Raw genomic sequence first — 23029 nt, forward strand, 5'->3', positions numbered from 1 at the left:
ATTCATTTGTATGTATTAGTCATTTGATGCAAACATATTTACTTGTTTATTTTTTGATTTACATTTATATTTACTTATAACGTCGTATAACCTTTATTAAATATTATTGTTTATTGTTTACCTTAATTGACTGCTCAATTGCTTTTTCATTTATTTATATGTTAATGATCTGATGCAAACATATTTATTAATACTTTTAGTAACATATGTGTTTGTTTACTTCTTTTTTTCATCTTCATCTATTTATATTTACCTATAATATCTATGTTATTGTTTACTGTTTATGTTGTTTATTAGTTAATTGTTCATTTGCTAATTGTTTATTAATGCTTTTATGTTATATTTCTTTTTTTTTTGATTCACATTTATTTAAAATAAATTATATTTGTTATTGTTTGATGTAATTTATTTAATAATTATAAAAAAACTTAATATTTTAATGTTATTTATAAATTTTTATTTCTTTTTATAATATTCACAAACAATTAATCAATTCTATAAATTCATCTTTTTTCTTAACTTTATATATATTAAAATTCTTTTTTTATTTTTGATTAATAATTTCAAATATTAAATATTTTATTTAATTATTATTGCTTAACAAAAAAAAAAAATTTTTTTTAAATTTTAAATTTAAATTTTGCATATTATCTTATCATCTTTTTATTTTTTTTTTTTCAAAATAGTAAATATTATGTTTTTCAAAAAAAAAAAATGAATTTTTAATCCTCTTTTTTTTGTTTTCCGGAATATTAATCCGTCTTAAACTTTTTCAATATCTTTATTTTTCCCTTTTTTTTTTTCTTCTTTTATTATTTATTTGAAGGAATTATTTACTTACAAATTTATTTCAAATTTTTTTTTTTAAACTTTTTTTTTAATTTTTTTCTTTCCATTTTATTATTATTAAATGAATGGAAAAAAGAAATATCAACAAGCAGTGAAAATGTTTGTTGTTTATTCAATTTCATTTCATTATTTACATATTAAATTATTGATTTGTTGCTTACATTTAAAAATTAATTTTTTGATGTTTTTAAATTTTAATTTATTTTATTTTTCACTACCTTTTTTTCTTTAAAGCAAATACTTTAAGTGAGAATAAACAAAGTATTAAGTATTCTTTAACTTTATTTGTAAAAGAATTATTATAAATGATTGAATTCTGTAAAGTTTAAATTAAATTTAAAAAAAAAAAAATTTTGTTTATAAGCTTTTGAGAGAAGTTTACAAAATAAAAAAAGAGATGAAGAAAAAAATGAAAATGTAAGTAAAATGTAAATTTTAATTTTATTAATTAAATACTTTATAATTAGATATTCTTTAGGTATTTAATAATATAAAAATAATAATTATTTTATTTTATTTTATTCGTTTCATATTTTTGTAGTAATAAATTAAATTTTATTCGATTCATTTAATATTTATTGAATATAATAATGATAATTCAATTGTTAGAAATAATTTTTTGTAATTTTCAAAATTTAATTTTTTTATTTTTATGCTTTTTTTTACTTTTATCATTCATTTATTATTACAAAACTTATAAAATATAAATGCAATTTTAGTTCGATGAAATATTCGTTATTTTATGCATTTTTAAACTAATTAAAAAAGAAAATTGAGAAAAAAAAAATACTTTAATTCATTTACTTAACAAATAAAAGTAGTCTAAGTTAAATTAATATTTTGTTAGAAGTTTTTAATTTTTTCAAAAATTTAATTTAAATTTTGTGAAAGAAGAAAATATTGAAATTAACTTTATGCTATTTACATATAATGAAAAGAAAAAAGGACGGAAGATAGAATTAGTGCTAAATGTTATGCCAATAATAATAATATTAATTAATAATAATGGTAATAATGGTAATAATAATAATGACAGTAATGATGATAATAACAAAAAATAACAATAATATATATTAATAATAATGATAATAATAATAATAATAACAATAATGATAAATATAAATAATAATAAATAAAAATAACAATAATATTTAATAATAATAATAATAATAATAATAATAATAATAATAATAATAATAATAATAATAATAATAATAATAATAATAATAATAATAATAATAATAATAATAATAATAATAATAATAATAATAATAATAATAATAATAAAACATCAATAATAATTAAAGTTTTGCACGTAATTCTTGAATTTCATTTCTTTTTTTATCAATTATTGCACATCTCATTCGCATTTAAATGCATTTAAAATTCAAAATTAACATTTCACAGAAATTGGCAAATGGCCGATGCCATATTTCCCTGATAAAATGCCGCCAAATCATTAAATGTTCGTCCATAACAAACTGTCACATTCGATGTGTCACATTCAATGAGCAGAGCGGGCGGTGATTACTTCTTATTATTTCAATTATTTTCTTATATTATTCCTTTTATCATTTCTTATTTAAATTATTAAAAATTTAATTTTAATTTTTGTTTTTGTTTTTTATTCCAAATAAATTAATTTCGCTTATGGAACTTTTATCAAACTTTCTTACTTACTTACTTACTTACTTACTTTCTTTTTTTTATAATATTTGAAATTGAATTTTTTGCTATAAAATTTGTTATAAAGTAGGATTAACTTATGATTGCAATCATTAATATACTATAACAATAGTAATATATTTGGAAATTGTTTAATTTCAATTTAAGTTTTAAATTTGAAAGTTTTTAAAATTTGTCAATTATTCATCGAGAATGCATTCATCAAATTCACTTATGTTTAAAATGCTTATACAATGATTCATCTTCTAAAAGCACTGAAAAAAAATTTTTTTTGTTTTTTCTTGGCTGTTTGATCTTTAATCCTATCTTTATTCTATTTTAATTTATTTAATTTAGAAGAAAAAAAAAATTATTCATTAGTTCATTTTAATAATTAAAATAATTTATTAATTTGAATAATTAAATGTAATAAAGTCATTTATTAATAAATAACATCAAAAAAAAGCGATTATTATTACTATTGAAAGTATTTTAAGTAATTAATTTACTAAAATTTTTAACAAAAAAAAAAAAATAAATTTCCATCTTCAAATTTTCATTGTCATTTTGTGCTCTGAAAAGGTTATTTAATTAATTTTTATTACAATAAAATTTGTTTACCCTTAATTAATTCTAATTGAATTTTACATTATTGTCATTTATCAATTATTCAAATGATAGAAATTAAGTATTCCATTTCATATTTGATTGCACCTGCAATGAATACAATCAATCAATCAATCGATTAATTAATAAATTGAATATTTACTTTGTTTGTAAAAATAATGAAAATTTTAATTTGTATATGTTCCATCTATTTGATTGCTTAATTAATTAATTAATTGACTAAATTGTTTTTTTTTTTTTTTTTTTAATTAGAAATTTTCATATTATTGTAAAAATTTTTATTTGAATAATTTTCTCGCAGTAAAATAAATTTTTCTTTTTCCTTCCGCTTTCTTTTTCAAAAATTAATTATTAAATTTATCACATAAAATAATTTTTCTCATCTCATTCATTTAAAATTATTTACTACGTTGTAGTTAATTTAATCTAACAATTTTCTTCATTTTATTTCCTTACATCATAAATTTATAAATTAAAATAACTTCTCGTCGCTTATCATTAAATTGTTATCTGATTGAATTTGAATGAATGACTGAATGACCTTTACAACTGTCAAATATAATTTTGAAAAAATTTGAAAAGAAATTAGAAAGAGTAAATGTGGAAGAGGTAAATAATATTCGGATAATTTAATTTTATCGGTTTCCTTTCTTCTTTTTTTTTTTTTTTTTTTTTTTTTTGAAATTTCCACTATTAAATAGATTATTAAATAATTTCATTCTTTAGTATTTATTATCATTATCAATTATCAACAATTATCATTAACACATATCTATGAATTTTGAAAGGAAATTAAAACATTTTTAAATAGTTGCTCTTATTGTTGAAATTTTGTTTATTCCTTTTTGTTTGTTTGTTTTTTAATTTTAATTATTAAAATTAACAAAATTTAATGAATAATTCTATGTAAATTGTAGGCGAATTGAAAAGACAACAAAAAAAAAAAGAAAGAAAAGAAGTAAAATTTTAAGTAATTAAAGCGAATTTCTTTTCCTTTTCTTTTTTTTTTTTTTTTGCTCAGAAAAATTTTTGGTATTTATATGAATATATTATGAGTATCGATTAAAAATTAAAATTATTTGAAAGAAATTTGCAATGAAAATTAAATTGAAAATTTATTGCAAAAAGAAAAATGAAAAATAAATGTTTGCTAATTTCATTAATTTATTTCTAATTTAATTTGTATTTTAAATCATTTTAGTGGTTATGTGTAATTGTTTAAAATGCAAAAAAAAAAAATGATGAAAAACGTACGTGTGAAACGTACGTGTGATTAACTTACGTCAATTTTGTGTTATAATTTTGTTGGATGAATTTGCATAAATTTTATTATAGAAAATTGTATTATTTCATTCATACGTCTTTTTATAATTAAAAATCAATTATTTTGCGTTTAAAATAAACAACGAAAAAATTATTTAACAATTTTTGTATAAATTAAAAAGTTATTTGTTTTTTTAAAAAGGAAAGAAGAGAGAGAGAGAGAGAGAGGGATAGAGAGAAATGGAAAGATCAGAGAGAGAGAGAGAGAGAGAGAGAGAGAGGGATTATATGTTTGGAAGTGATAAAATAACGAAATGAGTAATATGATTATCAATCAATTCGTCTATTTCATTAATATTTTTCCTATTTTCTCTTTAATTCAAAATAAAAATGAATTGATTAAAATAATCAGTGATCAAATTTAAAATAATCATTAATTTATAGAATCAAAAATTTTTTATCATCTTATCAATTTAATCACTGATTATTTTATCATATATACAGTAGTAGTAGTAATAAATTCTATCCTAATTAATACTAACATTTAATTTTCTCTTTCATTCTTTTATTTTAATGATTATTTTAAGATATTATTAAATGAGAAAGAAAAATGAGAGAAAGATAAAGATGGGGAGAGAAAAAAGGGGAAGAGAAAAAGGGAGAGAGAGAGAGAGAGAGAGAGAGAGAGAGAGGGAAAGCTTTGCTAAGGTATAATTATGATTAAGTATTAAAAATGTTACAGAAAAAAAGAAAAAAATTGAATTGTTTGTTATTTATTTTTTTTTTCTTTTTTTTTATTCAATTTGTAAAAATAAATAAATAAGTGAAAATGTGTAAAAATGTTAATATTTTTGTCAACAAATTGTTGACAAATTAATATTTTATTATCCTATGCATCTTTTCCTCTCTTCCAATTTTTTTTTCTTCTTTTCAAATTTTAATATTTTCATTCATTCATTCATTCTTTTTTTCACTTCCAATATCACTCTCCGTTTTCTTTCCTTCTTTTTCATTTTCAATATTTTTGTTTCGTTCTTTTTTAAATTCAATTATTTCCATTCCTACCAAAATTCCAAATTGCTCTAACTAATTTATTTCATTTTCCTTTTGTGTATGTCATGTATGTGTGCACTTGCATGTGTATGTATGTACATGCATGTATGTGTGTATGTATGTATGTTTGTGTATGTATGTGTGTGTGTGTATGTTTGTGTGTGTATGTGTATGTTTGTGTGTGTATGTGTGTGTGTATGTTTGTGTGTGTATGTTTGTGTGTGTGTGTATGATATCAGTTTGCTTAAAATATGAAAAGGTCATGATGACAGTAAAGATCAGAAATCGCATTTGTTCAGTTCTCATCAATGTTTCGTCTTTCTTTTCCTCTTCTACAAGGAAAAAAGAGAGAGAGAGAGAGAGAGAGAGGGGCAGAGATGGTTTATTGTTGGTAATGTTGCATTTACTCCATTGTTATCCATTCCTTAAGCATATTTTTTATGTTACTCATTCCATTTTACTTATCATCCACCCACTCACTCTTTGCCCCGCCCACTCATTCATCCACCCACTCATCCATTACCCAAATCCGTCATCCATCCCTTATCATCCACCCACTCATCCATTACCCAAATCCGTCATCCATCCCTTATCATCCACCCACTCATTCATCCACCCACTCATCCATTACCCAAATCCGTCATCCATCCCTTATCATCCACCCACTCATCCATTACCCAAATCCGTCATCCATCCCTTATCATCCACCCACTCATTCATCCACCCACTCATCCATTACCCAAATCCGTCATCCATCCCTTATCATCCACCCACTCATCCATTACCCAAATCCGTCATCCATCCCTTATCATCCACCCACTCATTCATCCACCCACTCATCCATTACCCAAATCCGTCATCCATCCCTTATCATCCACCCACTCATCCATTACCCAAATCCGTCATCCATCCCTTATCATCCACCCACTCATCCATTACCCAAATCCGTCATCCGTCCCTTATCATCCACCCACTCACTCCTTTACTTATCATCCACCCACTCACTCCTTTACTTACCATCCACCCACTCACTCCTTTACTTATCATCCACCCACTCACTCCTTTACTTATCATCCACCCACTCACTCCTTTACTTATCATCCACCCACTCACTCCTTTACTTATCATCCACCCACTCACTCCTTTACTTATCATCCACCCACTCATCCCTTACTTCTTATCCACTCACTCCTCACTTCACCCACCTTTGTCACAAGTTATGTCCCATCCATCCAAGTTCACCTTGCTATACTCTTCAATAATACTGTTACACCTAATTTCCAGTTGTTCCTGAGAGTTACATAAGAAATTCCAATAAAATTCTTCAGTCTAAACGCAATTCCACTGTTACTAAATGTTCTCGAGACCAATTTAAACTTAAAGAACCATTCGAGAGCCGTTTTCAGTGAATGTTAAGTTCCCATCAATGTTATATTCATTTTATTCAGCAAATTCTATTCATTTTACTTTTTTCCGTAGTGGAATAATTTATGTATGCTTGTCGCTATATTTTTAAGCTAATCAACCAACCTTAACTACTTTAACAATAATTTTTGGAGTAAAAAATTGCTGTATTATACTAGTTTATTCCACTATGGTATGCTTAATTTAGTACAATAGAAAGGTATAAATCTATTACACACCAATTATTCCTGAAATAACAAATAAAATCTCCAATATTTGACCCAATGTTTACCCTAGATAATACTAAATCTAGCTTTTCAGCCATAATCTTATTTACTGCTATAATTACACTCTCTACTACTAAAGTTTTATTTCCATCCATGCACTCATTCTCTTACTTTTACTTTACTTTTCAATCACTCTTATACAGCCACTTTCACTTTCATCTACCCGCCATCCACCCACTCATTCTTACTTATTCATCTTTTACATCATCACTTACTCATTTTTTACTTTTACTTTCCCACCCATTTTTCACTTTTCAATCACTCTCATACACCCACTTCCACTTTCATCTACCCGCCATCCACCCACTCATTCTTACTTATTCATCTTTTACCTTCCTTCCTTCATCCATCTATCCACTCACTTCATTTCATCACCCACTCATTTACTTTCCTTCCTCATCTCGACATGTCATCTCATCTCGACATGTCATCCCATCTCGACATGTCATCCCATCTCGACACGTCATCTCATCTCGCAGCTATTCATCCACCTTTCTTCTCTAATCACTCATACCGCTACTCATTCCTTCACCGATTTCACTTCATTTTCAAACAATTCCCCTTACTCATTTATGTCTCTTTGCATATTTCCTGCAGTCAATTCGTTTCTTTCCGCAACATATGTCGTCGTTCTTTTCTCTCAACAATTCATTTTATCTTATCCATCCGTTTCTTTCTTTTTTTTTTTTTTTTTCTTAAAATATATCTCTGTTTAATACATATCGTTCAACTCATTTATCAAAAATAACATTCAAGAAGAATAAAATTATTTATCTTAAAAAAAAAGAAAGATCTATTCTCTATTTTCCACTTTTTATTATTTTTATTTTTTAAATTGTTTTAAAGAAATTTCTATTTTATTTATTCTAAATATTACAAACGAAAAATTTATTTTTTTGTGTACAAATGCTTGTATATAATTTCCGACTAAATTAAATACTTTTCCCAATGAATTAAACATTTTTCTCAACGCCTTTTTGCTATACTTACTTGTATAATGCTATGCTTACTTATGTAATAAATTTACATATTGTGTTATATTTGTTAAATTTCAAATATTTTAAATTTGCTATCCAATTCCCTCCCCTCAATCCATCCTATTAATTAATATATATAGATTAACTATATATTAATTAAAACATATAAATTGTAAAGTATTTATAAAGTAATTAATTTTAACCATACATTTCTCAATCTATATTATTTCAAATTTAATTTTCTAAAAATTTTCCATTATTTTCATAATTTCCTTTTCTCATCATTATATTATGCCTATAGATCAATATATAATTTTCATATTTTTTTCAAATATTCGTTCATTCATCAGTCTAAGATTAACTTCTAAAATTATCAAATTAATTTTGAAGTTTTATTTTTATTGTCTTTTTCATATATGTATATGTTCTCTTTTTTTTGAACTTTCTATCAGTCATTTTTTATAATTTGAAAATATTTGAAAGCTATTTGCTAAGAATCGATTTGAAACAAGAAGGGTTAGAGAGAGAGAGAGAGAGAGAGAGAGAAAGAAAGAGAGAAATGAAAAGGTACCTATTAGCTTCAGCCTTTTTGCTATCAAACTAATAACATTTTTGCACTTTTAGTTGAAGAAATTTTTCAAAGGTACTTAAAATCTTTGTAACAACATTTTCATTCTTTTCCCATTTTCTTTTCCATTTATCATCTGTAAGAGACACATGCACATACATACATACATACATGCATACACATACACACACACACACACACATACGTACGTACGTACGTAAGCATGCATTATATACAGGCACTCACATATAGACATACGCACGTAAAAATATACGTATATGCATATGGAGCTAAGAATGCTCGTAGACGTATACTTACAAACAAACATATACGTAGACGTATACGTACGTATATTTACGTACACGTTTACGTTTGAAGATTACATTACATCTGAAGAAGTGGAATATTCCAGAAAATTGCAGACTATGATAAAATAAATACTTTGTATTGAGAAAGAAAATAGATTGATTGATGGTGTGTGTGATAAGTTTTGTCATTTCTAGATATTTACAAATTTCATAAATATTTATGGGAAAGGTCATAGGTCATCATATAGCTCTTGTTAAATTGTTTCACTAATATTATGCTTCTCTGTCTGTTTTTTTCTTTTTTCTCCTTATCATTGTATTATTTTTAATCTCTTTACTTCTTCTTTTATTTCTTTTATATGCAATTTTTTTCATTTTCATTCTTTTTAAATTAGAAAAAAAAAATTTTTTTCTTTTCGTTTTTTCCTTTTTTTTTATAATGAAAAGAAAAAAAAAAGAGTTTTTTTTCAGTATAATGGAACCAGTTGTATTATGGGTGAAAGCAGGATCAGATGGTATACGTTTAGGTGGCGATCCATTATGTCATCAAATTTTTATGATTTTAATCGAGAAAAGCCTTCATCCTGATTCTGATCTCATGTAAGTTTTATTCTTGTGGAATTATTATATTAATCAATAAAATTTTAATATTATCATACAAAAATTTTTTCTCACAAAGATATCTAAGATATTCTTTTTTTTTTTTTTTTCTTGTAATATTATTATCAAATTATTTATTTCAAAAAAATATATTTATTTATTTATAATATGGTGTGAACAAAATTTTTTAAACTAATCACAGCGTATAGTAGAAGATTAGATATTGTATATAGGCAATGATTATATTAATTGGAATGATTTAGACAAATCGGATTGTTAATTATTAAAAACAATTGTTAATTAAAAAAAAAAAAAAACATATATATGAATTATTACTTACTTGGTAATTATATTATTACTACATCTAATTAGATTTCAATTTTTAGTATATAGCTGAATATAATTTAAATTGAAAATTATTAAGAAATATTAAAATAGTAATGTATGTAATGTGAAATATTACAAAAATGATTTTAATTATTATAGGTTCAGTGTCAAAACAGTGAACGAAGCAAAACCACCGGCGGAATTTCGTGAGGTAAATTCTTTTTCAATCTAATTTTTGAATTTAATTTTTGACATTGTTAAAAAATTTCTTTTTTTCAATTTCAAATAATTATTGAGAAAAATGAAATTATAGCTAGAAAGATGGAAAAAAGGCAGAAATTTTTTAGGTATGAATAAAAGAATTAAGCATTAAATCGTAAAACAGCATTTTCATTTTTCCTCTTTATGTTTCTTGATGAGCGAACTTTTAACTTCATAGTTATCATCTGATCCATTATAAGATGATTGCAAGAATACGAAATGAATGATAATTTAAAATAATAATACTAATTAGTATATTAATCCTTCAAAACTTTTACTTTTCATTCTTAATATCCAACAAATGAAGTTATAGTGTTATTAGATGTTAAGCAAACAAATTATCAAGTTTGTGGGAGTGAAAACTAAGTTTGCTCAAGTTTTGTCTTGTATACTTACTCTTGAGAAATTTCGACATTCTAATTCAAAATTTATTTTTCACTCCTTATAATAGCAATGAAAAAATGTTTTTTGAAATTACCATCAGCATTTTACATGGAATTGTAAAGTTCAATGAGTAATAATAATTGATTTATAGGCTGGTTTAAGGCATGCTCCAGCATTGCAACATGGTAATGATTTAATCTTATCTCATCAAGATGAAATTATTGATTACATCGATCGAAAATTTCCAATACCATCCTTAAAATGTGAATGTTCTGCCGCTTCCGATGCTACTGCAAATCTTTTTCGTTCTTTCGCATTTTACATCAAAGAAGTTAATACTGACCCAAAAGTACGTGAAAAAAAAAATTTTTTTTTTTTTAATTTCATGAATTCTTCCTATTTTTCTTGTTAAAAAGTCCAAAATTTTTTATATAACTACACTCAATGATTCTTTTTTCAATTATTCTAAGATAGATGTTAAACGTTTGGTTTCTTTCTATATTTCAATCCACTTTTTTTTTTTTTCAGAACAAAAAGTTTACTTATTTATTTAATTAAACTGATGAGTTTGTCTATTTTATTTTTTATTCTCTCTTTATTTATTTGTTTATTTGATTAATGAATTTACTAATTTATTTATTACTACTATTATTAGGCTTTGGATATGGAATTGATACGATTGGATCGATATTTTAATGATATAAATACATCATTTCTGGCAGCTAATCATTTAACCCATTTGGATTTTTATATTTTGCCCAAATTGCATACAATTCGAATTGCCTTAAGTGCATTAAAAGGATATGAAATACCAACCAGTTTATACAATTTATGGGGTTATATGAAACGTGGTTATGCTATGGAATCATTTCGTAAAAGTTGCCCAAGTGATCAGGTACATTCTTTATACATTCAAATATGAAGAAAATTTTTTTTTAATTTTTTCATTTCCTTATGTATTTCTTGATTATATCGAAATTTTCTATTATACAATAATGAAATGAATAATGAGAACTAAGATATTTTAAATTGTCTGAAGTATTAAACTACATTTCATTATCATCTAATATATGTCTTGAAAAAATATTTTCCACAACATTTAATAATTTTATTGCAATAACTTTTATTGTATTTTTATTTATTTGCATTTTTAATTTCTTTGTCAAAAAAATTTTTTTTTTCAAAAAAAAAAAAAAAAAAAAAAAAAACCACTTATTTCAAATGTAGAAAATTAATTGAAAACTTCTATTATATTATTTTTATTTTTAGGAAATAATATTGTATTGGGCAGAACGACCAGATACACCAAATTTGACATCACAAAAGCGATCTCAATTGTATCGTCAAAAAACTACTTACAGCTGGGATATTCCAACGGATGCACAAAATGGTAAAATTAAAGAGAATAGCTAATGAGGTAGTTAATATATGTAATACAGATTAATACAAAAATAAAAAAATAATGCATAAATTTCATGTATAAATGGAAATTGAAATCTTACTACTGTACACATCGAATTTGATTATATATTTATATATAAATTTATAACAAATGTATCACCCTTCTTTTTTTTTTTTGTTCTTACATTTCTAAGATGTAAAATAAAAAAGATATAAATTTGAAATTAAAAGAAGTTAAAATATATATATAGAAGATATAAATTTGTTACCATTTCCAAGATGTAAAGTGCAAGTTAACTTTTCTTGATAAATTAATTGAGAGATAAGAATAAGATCGAAGAAAGTATGAAAAAAATATAAGAAATTGTTACTTAAATTTAATATGCATTTAATAGTATGATTTCTAAAATTTGACGATGAATTTTCAAGCTATTAGCATTATGAAAATTTATTTATATGTGTTAACTTTCAGAATCTTTATTCTTATTTTCGTTTTTTTTTTTTTTTTTTTAATTTTCTTTTTTAATTTTTTTTTTCAGAGTTATCTTTTTATGGAAATTTGGCACGTGTATTATGTTAGCTGTGTTTCTTCAATACATCAAATACATTGATTGGTTTTTTTTCTTCTTTTGCTGTGTATACTACCTAATTGATATAATGTCAAGTAAATCAATTTAAAAAAGGAATAAAATCACGAATATTTAAAGTTAATTTTTTCTTTAAAAAATTAATTTACTTGCTAACAACCAGATTTTTTAAATATTAGTCGAAAAAAGAATGTGTATTTTATTAAAAAGTAAACCTTATTTTTTCTTTTTTGTTTTAAAAGCTAAGCTTTAATAGATTTAAAATTTGAATAGGTGTCATACATATATGCCATTAAATGTTGTAATGATTGTTTGTTTTTTAAAAAAAAAGTGAGAGGATAAACAAAAAAAAAAAAAAAAAAAATACATCGAATGATAATGGTATTAACAAGGGCAAATGGTGAATTTAAGTAAATTTAAATTTAATTAAAAAATTTTTTTGAAAAAGAAAGAATATATCCTATCATTATAGTATTTGCGGCAAAAAAAAATTGTAACTTACTAAATCACTGAGTATGTTTAAATGTGTGAGATTTTTAAACATTGTTTGTTTGTTTATTTTATTGTCGGTTAATATGCAAAGTTAAAAAATGAAAAAGAAATCTCTGATATATGTTTTTGTGCATTTTATTATACATAATCTCAAATATATTTTGTTCATATTTTTTCCTCATTTTAATTATTTTATGTTTCATTTCTTGTAAATGTATGCTATGAAATACTGGTAAACAGCTTTTTTTTTTTGTGAAAAAAAACGGTGTTTTATTTCATTTCTATTTTGTTTGTAACTATAGCAAATGACCAAAAAAAAAAAGGAAATAATTTTTGATGTTTTGTGCTATTTACATTAAACAAAAAGAAAAATGTAATATAACAAATATGTAATGAAATAATATAATTAATTATTCCAGAAGATTGAGAAAAGTTTAATTGAACAAATGTTAAGCTCAGGATGATGATTAAAAAGAATCATTGTAATTCGGGTGATATTAAAACAATAATTTGAAGAAAAAAAAATGGCAAAACAAACAGAGAATGTTAATTTGAAATAGATTAATTCATATTAATTCATCTCGAAAAAGATAAATTGTCTGTTAGAGGAGTTTATATAAATCATATCGAAAGAAGCTTTGCTTATATTATAACAACGAAGTTTTGATAAATAAAGCAAAAATTTTTAAACATTTTCACCTTAGAATATAAATATAACAAATTTTAAAAATAACTGTAATTACTATTTTCAATTTAATTTTGACATTGGAATAAATTTATCATTATTAAAATCTTACAGTTAGTATCAGTTTTTTGTAATTTAAACAATGAAATGAGTTTAAATTTTGTTAAAATTAAATGCTAATAAGATTACAAGATTAAAAATCATCAACAAAAATAAAATATTTGAGCCTAGTTGATATTTTTATTTGCATTACATCTTGCATTATTTGTATTTCTTTGTTTCCGTTTGTTAAAACCTATCATTCTGGGATGTCTGACGAACTAGCATAATTAGCTCATTTAGATATTAATTCAAATTTTACTTTTCTTTTTCATACTTCTTTTTTTTTTCTCAAAATTGTATCAAAAATACTATACGCACATGAATAATTATATGTATTCCGAAATGTCAAATGTGAACAAATATATGCTATTTGTCGTTTTTGGAAATATTTCATTTTTCGGAAATATTTTTTGCTAAAGTTATTGCTTACTAGGATTTTATCACTGTCCACGATTTTAATGATTTTATTATAGTTCAGAAAAAAGAAAGAAAAACGGAAGAGTAAATAAAGAAAAAAGTGGAAGAGAAAATGCTAGCTATATTTCGATGAGAATTAAAATTTGCATTGTGACTACGGAAGTGTGTAAAAACCAAATTACACCTAAACCAATTTTTTAACATTTTTCAATTTCAACGTTGATTATTTACGTGGAGTTATTTTCGATTGTTAGTTAGGATTGATTTCAGTGATATGTTGGGGTAATAAATGAGAATTTTAAGGAATTTTTAAGATCTCTACAGGTTAGAGTTTTTAAAATTCATCAAAGTAAATATTATAGTAATTGTAGTTTTTAGTTATCTACGTTAAAATATTATTAATAATATGGCTGAATACGATTTGACGAAAAGGATGGCACCATTTTTTGATCTTCATTTAGTTATACCACTGTTGGAGTTTATTGAACCAAGGAGTGTAAGTTGATTTATTCCCTTTTTTTTGTTGTTTTGAATTAGAATTTTTAGCCTATCTTTATTTTTTTTTATTCTTTGCTTTACTGCAAGTTTTAATGCAATTTTTAAGCAAATTTTTATTGATTCTTTGCAAATTAAAATTTAAGTTAAAGTCGAGCACATTTCGGTATTTTGGATGTGTTTGTATGTAGCTACTTGAAATTTTACACGCTGGCTATCTTAATAAATTGGTTGCTGCGTGGAACTTATAAATTACATGAAATTTAACCAAAGTAGTTCATTCAAATGCATTTTCTATTATTAAAATTACTTCTTCCAGATATATGATCACGATTCACTGATTAAAGTGCATCGTCGAGTTTTGCTGAAGACAAATATGATCGATAGCGTAATTGAAACTTATCCAGAAGGTGAAGTGCCAAAGGAGCTAGAGCAGCGAAAAGTTGAAATTTTAAGCCAGGTATTTGTTATCTTTCCATATTTAACAATTTGGGATTTAATATAGGAATTACATTAATTAAACATTTATGAATTTTCTTTCCTTATTAAAGATTATCAGATTATGTGCATTAGAATAATTAATACAATTATAAACCCCATTATTCATTATTTTATCGCAGTACTTGCATAAGCTTATATATTTACCGACTTGTTTTTACTTATTTGTTTGCTCATTTATTTTTTATCGATTTATAAAATCATGTTACAGCGCGAAAAACTGAAGGTTAAAGTTGATCCAGTTGTAGAAATTCTGGAGTCAGAGCCAGTGAAAGCAATGATGGATAGTCGAGAATTGACGAATAATCGAATTCTTGAATATGTTACTGCAAATCATGGGGTAGTTTTTTTATCACAATGGCTAGAAGTTCACATACTTTTTATGATGATATATTTGTTTGTAAACATGTTCCATAGAAGCTGGTAAGCGGCATATAAATTTAATATTCTTTACAGCTTACTGAAGAGATGCTTGACTCATTGTTTCGCTACGCCAAGTTCCAGTACGAATGTGGTAATTACTCTGCTGCATCGTTATGTCTTGATTACTACCGTAATATTGTACCGCAACAAAATCCAAACTATCTGAGTGCATTATATGGCAAATTGGCTTCCGAAATATTGCTACAAGTAAGTATACCTGAGATAAATTAATGCCTTTGAGGAATTCTTTAGTGATAATGCTGATAATTAATCAGGAATAGAATTGCAGCATATGTCTACACTGAAATGATACAAAATGACATAATTGTTGATAAGTTAATGTGTAACAGCAAAATTGAGATTTGCAAAATTTTACCAACAATTATTCTCACTAAATCATAATTATGTTCATCCAGAACTGAATATTTGTTTGTTGACTGCTCTGTATTCTTTTATTTCATTAATTCAGGGGAACATAATCACTTTCATTTCCTTTTGTCTGGGAAAATTACATTTTATGATAAACAATTAGTGAAGTGAAAAGTATGAATTCTTTCTGATATATACCTTCGAGAGGAAAAGATTTTTGCTTTTTCCAGGAATGGACACATGCTAAAGATGATTTGACCAAATTGCGAACATACATTGATTTTAATCCATTTGATACCGAATTAGAATCAGTGCAACAGCGTGCATGGTTAATGCATTGGGCTCTTTTCGTTTATTTCAACTATCCGAAAGGACGCGATGAAATTGTTGAAATGTATCTCAATCAGCAGCCGTATTTGAATACAATACAGGTAGTTCTGTAATGTATATGTTTTTTTTTTTTTTAATCTTTCCTATATTTTTTTATCCTCTAAAAAAAAAATTACAAACATTCGTTTCCATATACGCATGATACAGTGCTCTACACCTCTCCATTTCACGTGATCCACAAGCGTACGGCATTCAGAATGTTTATATTACAGGAATTCTTTTCTCCTTAGCTCTCTTATTATACTTTACAGTAATAACAACTCTTTTTTTTTTCATCTTGTATATATAAAATATAAGCGACATATTTTGATTATTATTTTAGATAGCTTGTCCGCATCTTTTACGATATTTGGCTGTAGCAGTTGTAACGAGTAAAACAAAGCAGAAAAATAGTTTGAAAGATTTGATCAAAGTAATCGACATTGTAAGTTATTTTATTGAAATATGAGCTAAATGTAATTGACGATAATAAGTTGTTGCGAACAGATAAATTGTGCATACGACGAGGATAGGCTTATATCGATTTTATTATTATACCTCGTTTTGACTTTTTAGTTTTTTGATTATTTAATGTTTTCTTTCTTCATTAATCTTTTTTTTTTTTTTTTTTTTCAAGGAACGGCATAATTATGAAGATCCAGTTACCGACTTCTTAACTTGTCTTTATATTAAGTATGATTTCGACGAGGCGCAAAAAAAGTTGAGGAAGTGCGAAGATGTCAGTTTATTTTTATTTTTGAGTACCTTATACCATCTTTCTGGCTAAAAGAAAGATTCTCGTCATAGTCGTGAATTATTATGGCAGTTTCAGGTTTTATCAAATGATTTCTTTCTGACTGCTTGCTTAGAAGATTTCCGAGAAAGTGCTAGGTTGTTGATTTTTGAAATGTTCTGCAGAATTCATCAGTGTATTTCGATACAAATGCTTGCCGAGCGTCTTAATATGCAGCAGGTATGCATACAATTCTTTCAGAAAAAATTTTCTTTTATTTTGTAAGTTAAGTGGTGCTGCAACATGGAACAATGGAAAATTCATAAGGTAAGCCAGTTAAAATAAAAATTTTCTGAATCATTATACGAGAGTTGTATTTCAGGTAGAAGCAGAAAGATGGATTGTTGATTTAATTAGAACTTATCGTATTGATGGTGCCAAAATTGACTCCAAACTTGGACAGGTATGTTTGTCGACATTGTTCGAAGTTTTACATTTCTTAGAGCTTTATTGTTATGTAAAATTGTGCTAGGTTATCACCATGAAAGTTAGTTTAAGGTGGAGATGTTGAATAGTTCGAATGATACTTTATATTTCTATTTTCTATTTCCATAGCTAATTAATTTGTTTTAAAGGTTGTTATGGGTGCTAAAACTACATCTGTTCATGAGCAAGTGATGGAAAATACGAAACGATTGACATTTCGAGCGCAACAAATTGCTCTACAATTGGAAAAAATGAAATTAGATAAAAAAGTATGTATTATTCTCAATTTCATATATTGTGAAGACTTCCGAAATTTTTAAAGGCACACTGCCGCACTTATTGTTATGATGCCGTTTTCACGTTGTTAGTAGATATCGTCCATGTGTACATTTTTTAAAAATGGAATTTCAAACCTAAATTACTAAATTTCAGGGCGCTTGGAAGGCTGAATTATCATGATATTAATTACATGGGAAGTAATTTGTGATTAAATGATTGCATTTCTGGGCTGTGAGAGCTTTTTTTTTTCTATCTGAATTGTTTGGAAGCTTTAATATCACCAGTCCTTGAAATTTTTTCCATGCTTTTGTCATGAAGAAAATGTAGAATGGTACGGGATGTTCAATTTAGCACTGATTTTTTAGCCGGTCATTTCATTTTCATTTGTATATCTAATTCCTTGTTTAAATTTTGGACAAAATAATTGGTTGGATGATCTATTTATCTGTATCATGCAATAAAGAAAATAAAGTCTTATTGTGGAATTATCAATACAAAATTTGATCTTTTTATCTTCTGTTATAAAATTCCACAAATTGATTGAAGATTTTGTCAGCTTTTTGGTATTAAAAGATTAATATTATGATATTATTAAACAATAACGAATTAAATTTTTCGAATAATTTGAATCATTTCAATAGAATATTGTTCACAATGTAACAGATATTCTTCCCAATGAACAGAAAAGAGTAATTGTTTAGCTTAATGTCTACAGAGAAATTTGGATTATCATTAACAATTTACAAATGATATAACTAGGATGAACTGTATTTCTAAACATGTTAAATAAATTTAATTCTATTGCTTTTTAGTAATTGTACTAAAAGTTACGAAAATTATACTTGCATTAAATATTTTAAGTTTTGATTTCGATTAATTTTAACATAATCTAATTTTTCCAGTGAACGATATTTATTAAATTTACACTTTGTTATTTTGTTTTTGTTTCAACGTTTGTACTATTTTTGGATAAAATAAAATGATAATAATGTTCTTTCTTCTTTTTTCAAAAAAAATTCTTAATTTTCTTGTTCTTAAATTATGAATGAAAAGTTTAGTATTACATTTATGAATTGATGTGATCTACAGTTATCCATAGAAAATTTATGATTATTATCACTGTAACACGTGAGGTGATAAATAATGATATAAGCATAATCTTGTACGCATTTATTGATTATTTACTACTTTCCAATAAAATACAAACGCTCAAATGATATGTAAGTGATTTGTAAGTCTTTGATAATTTTATGCTTATCACATTGTTAGCTTATCAGATAATAGTCATAAAAAATATTTGCTATTATCACTTATCATCCATAAACTGATAATTGTTATTTCAATCAACTGTTCCATTTATTCTGTAATTCTGACTTATCAGTAATTGTTGATGTTATCGATGAGCTTTGATCTGTTTCACCACTATAATCACTACTCTTATCACTACTAGTTGTAACACTTCTCGTATTACTTGACTCTAAAACAAAAAGAATTAAGAAAAAAATTTATAGTACAAATTAATTATTGCAGTAAAAATTTTTTTTAAGCAAAAAGAAAAAAAAAATTAATTTAACTATGTTCAAAAATAAACATTCATTAATCAATTATATAACGTAACGTATTTTTTAGCAAAGTAAGCGTAATAAACGTGATAAAAAAAAAGAAAAAACCTTCACTTTCAGGTGAACTACCAGCTGTTTTACGTTGTCTTCGTGATTGTTTATTTTTGCTACCTTTTGTTTTATCTGAAACTATAAAAAAAAAAAAAAAAAAAAAAAAAAAAAAAAAAAAAAAAAAAACATTTAAACAATAACACTTTTTTATACTTATTTAAATAGAAATTAAATTTCTCTTTAAAATTTCCATTTTTTTCGTTGTGTTTGTAAAATTTTACAGAATTTATCATTTAAATTCTTTTTCTTTTCTGACTTCAATTTCATATTTAACTATAATTATTATTAATTAATCAATAAATTTATTTCTAAACAATTCTAATATTATTTTCTTTCTCTTTTTTCTTCCATCTCTCCTCCTTTTCTCTCTCTCTTTCTCCTCTGTGTTTTTCTTCTTTCATAATTTAAAAATATTATGTAAAAATTGAACGAAAATTATTTACATTTTATCATTTATCGAAATTGCTCAAATTTTCAAAAGACTTTCAAAATTAATTGTATATATATTTTTTTTTTTTTAAAATAAGAAAATGATAAATAATAATTAAACAAAATTTCAAAATTATTTTTACTTTATTTAAAAGAAAATTTTGGATAGACTTCTATTACTTATATAAATTAGCAGTTGTAATTTTTAAATAATTTATATTTTATTCATTCACTTAAAAAGTTTCACTTTAAATTCATCCAAAATTTTTTTCATTCATTCATTTAAAAAAAAAAAAAAAAAAACGCATAAATTTTCATACCATTTCCATCTTTTGATGCTTTCTTTTCATTTTTTTCATTCTTAATTACAATATCCTTTTTTTCTGAGAAAAAAAAAAAAAAAACAAATCTTTTTGGTTTTCTTTTTACAAATTAATTTTATAAATTTTAATTATTTTTTATTATAGAATTCATTATTTCATTTTTATTTAGTTTAAAGAAATGTAAAATTTCAATAAAACTATGCGAAAAAAAAAAGACCTTTTGCTAATTCTGTTGGCATTATATTACGCTTTTGTCCACCTATAATTAATTAAATTAATTATTAATAAAAATTAAAATTTTGCTATTTTATTAAAATTTCTTGTAGTTAATTAAAATATACATTATATTATATGCATCTGTACATATTTGCATATTTTTTTAACTTTGAAAAAAAAAAAAAAAAACATTTCAATATTAAATTATATTTTCCCAAATTTTTTAATTATCTCGAAAATAAAAAAGAAAATTTGACTAAATGATATAAAAAAATAGGAAAGAAAAAAAAAATTTTTTTCTTTTTTCTTTTCAAAAAATAAATTTCATTAAGGAAACAGAAATAATTATTATAATTTTAATTATTTAACCATTAATTATAACAAATTAAACATAACTTTATATTCTTTTGCGTAATTTGTCATACGTTCAGCACGTGTCGTACGTCGTTTTTGTGAAATACTAAATATCGAACGTTTCATATCTTTACCTTCACTAATTATTTCACTTTTTTTATCATCTATTGTTTTTGATGGTGATACTTCTGAAAAAAAAAGAAAAAGAAAGAAAAAATATAATTTTTAAAATTTGAAAGAAAAAAAGTGAAAAAAAAAATCACTGAAAATATAAAAATAGTATTAATAATTTAATTTTTTTTTCCTTTTTTTTTCTCCCTAAACTATAATTTTAATAATTTTATCTAATTAGAACAATTTTATTTTATAATTTAATAAAATTTTCTAAAAAATAAATGAACAAAAATAAGTTTAATTAATTACTTGGTTTAGCTGTAATATAAGATGCTTTAATTGGTGGTGCTTTTCTCCGATATACAATCTTTCGACTTGGTACATTAATACTGAAAATAAAAATAATCGTTTGAATTATTTTAAATATATTATTTCAGTTTTGTATTAATTAAGTTTTTTTCTCTCCCTCTTCTTCTTTCTGCTAATATATTTGTTGTAATAGCGAATTTAAATTTTTAGAATTATTAAAATTGACGTAAATCATGCAAAAAATGCAATATTTAAAATTTCTCAAAATTATTCATATACATATATATATAAATATGAAATAATTAAATTTAGTCAAAAATTATTTAATCTGAAAAATTTTTTGAAAATAATTAGTTTTATAAAAAATATGCTTTTTTTTTTCTCAATAGCATTCACTTATTTCACATATTATATATTAAATTTTCAATTTTTCTTTTTTTTATTTTAAAATTTTTGAAAAAAAATTTATAATAATTTTTTTTTTTTTAAAAAAAAAAAATCTTACACAAATTGTTGATAATCAATTTTATTACCACAACGTTTGTATGAATTATGTTCAGCTAATACACATACACGATAAGCATTTGTATTATTAAACGTGTAATGAGCAAATGCTGACATCTAAAATTTAATTTAAAATAGAATTTATATATATATATATTTTTTTTTGGACAAATAAATAAATACATGAATAGATAGGTAAATAAATAAATAAATAAATAAACAAATAAACAAATAAATAAATATATACAAATTATGTAAGATTTTTTTTTTTAAAAAAAAATAGTTATAAACACTTTTTTTTAATATTTTTAGAATAGAAAAAAGAAAAAGGTTGAAAATATTGTATAAATATATAATTAGCATAAATACATATAATTAATAACTATAATTGATTAACAAATCAATATTTCAGGAGTTAAACTTTAATTTGAAACTATGATATTTTACATTAATTGTATACGTCATTTTTTCTTTTTTTTTTTTTTAAAAAAAAGAAAAACCTACTATTTGTGCATAATTAGGCACAGTTTTTGTAAGCGTAAAAAGATCAGAACGTTGATTAGACGTCAAATTAACAACACGTATGCAACGTAAGATTAGATGAGAAAAGTGAATACGTTCCGGTTTAGCAGCTAACCATGAAATAGCTGTTTCTACTACATCAAATTCACTGCTTATATTTAAATCACATCTGTCAATTAATTATTTATCCGTAAAAAAAATGAAAATAAGGAAAAAAAGCGAATATTTATAAAGAAAAAAAAACTTTTTCTTATAAAGAATTTAGTTTAATTAATTAATTAACTAAATCGATTAGTCAAATTTATGCATATATTTGCAACATAAATTACTCAATTAATCAAAATAAATTCTCAATAAAGTCAGTTTAATATTGTGATTTTAAATTAAATGAAACATTTGATGCAAAAAATAAACGAATTAAATAAAACATTTAAGGAAGAAAAAGCCATCATTTTTATAAATTTGATACAAAAAATAAATAATTAAATATATATATATATAAGAAATTGATTAATTAATTAATTAATTAATAAGAATTAAGTAAACCGATCCAAAATACGAAGCATAGCATCAAGTGGGACATCATTAAATGATGACATCTTTCGAATAATTTGAAATTTGCTAACAGCAATATCAATAACTTTTCGTCCTAATGTTGTATCCAATAATAATTGCA

General features: G+C 23.8%; 3 protein-coding genes across 4 annotated transcripts in view; 2 read left to right on the forward strand and 1 right to left on the reverse strand.

Moving 5' to 3' along the window:
• Window positions 1–9476: 9476 nt before the first annotated feature.
• Window positions 9477–12554, forward strand: Bma-exl-1 (Uncharacterized protein; the record flags this gene model as incomplete). Its single annotated transcript, XM_043077979.1, has 6 exons — window positions 9477–9601; window positions 10088–10139; window positions 10725–10922; window positions 11229–11468; window positions 11843–11963; window positions 12514–12554. The coding sequence occupies 6 exons, from the start codon at window positions 9477–9479 to the stop codon at window positions 12552–12554; spliced, it is 777 nt and encodes a 258-aa protein (XP_042933913.1).
• A 2109-nt stretch (window positions 12555–14663) lies between these two features.
• Window positions 14664–18089, forward strand: Bma-eif-3.E (eukaryotic translation initiation factor 3 subunit 6, putative; the record flags this gene model as incomplete). The annotated part of the gene is made up of 11 exons (XM_043077980.1): window positions 14664–14753; window positions 15072–15212; window positions 15462–15590; window positions 15707–15880; window positions 16273–16473; window positions 16755–16856; window positions 17049–17150; window positions 17244–17384; window positions 17527–17607; window positions 17780–17899; window positions 18063–18089. 11 exons carry the CDS (start codon window positions 14664–14666, stop codon window positions 18087–18089), a joined length of 1308 nt encoding a protein of 435 aa, XP_042933914.1.
• Window positions 18090–19252: 1163 nt separating this feature from the next.
• Bm1105 (Uncharacterized protein) overlaps window positions 19253–23029 on the reverse strand; it is a gene marked incomplete at both ends in the record, with an annotated part of 4616 nt that continues 839 nt past the window's right edge. The window contains 9 exons of one of the 2 annotated variants that reach the window (XM_043077982.1): window positions 19253–19386; window positions 19580–19654; window positions 20332–20394; window positions 20552–20593; window positions 20976–21092; window positions 21328–21407; window positions 21833–21948; window positions 22336–22522; window positions 22900–23029. The exon at window positions 22900–23029 is cut by the window's right edge and continues 64 nt beyond it. In XM_043077982.1, the coding sequence (XP_042933916.1) occupies window positions 19253–19386; window positions 19580–19654; window positions 20332–20394; window positions 20552–20593; window positions 20976–21092; window positions 21328–21407; window positions 21833–21948; window positions 22336–22522; window positions 22900–23029 (944 nt within the window). The remainder of the gene's footprint in view (window positions 19387–19579; window positions 19655–20331; window positions 20395–20551; window positions 20594–20975; window positions 21093–21327; window positions 21408–21832; window positions 21949–22335; window positions 22523–22899) is intronic. The other variant, XM_043077981.1, reaches the window with a different exon arrangement.

The sequence above is a fragment of the Brugia malayi genome, assembly GCF_000002995.4.
Source record: "Brugia malayi strain FR3 genome assembly, contig: Bm_v4_Chr2_contig_001, whole genome shotgun sequence".
Classification (NCBI taxonomy): domain Eukaryota; kingdom Metazoa; phylum Nematoda; class Chromadorea; order Rhabditida; family Onchocercidae; genus Brugia; species Brugia malayi.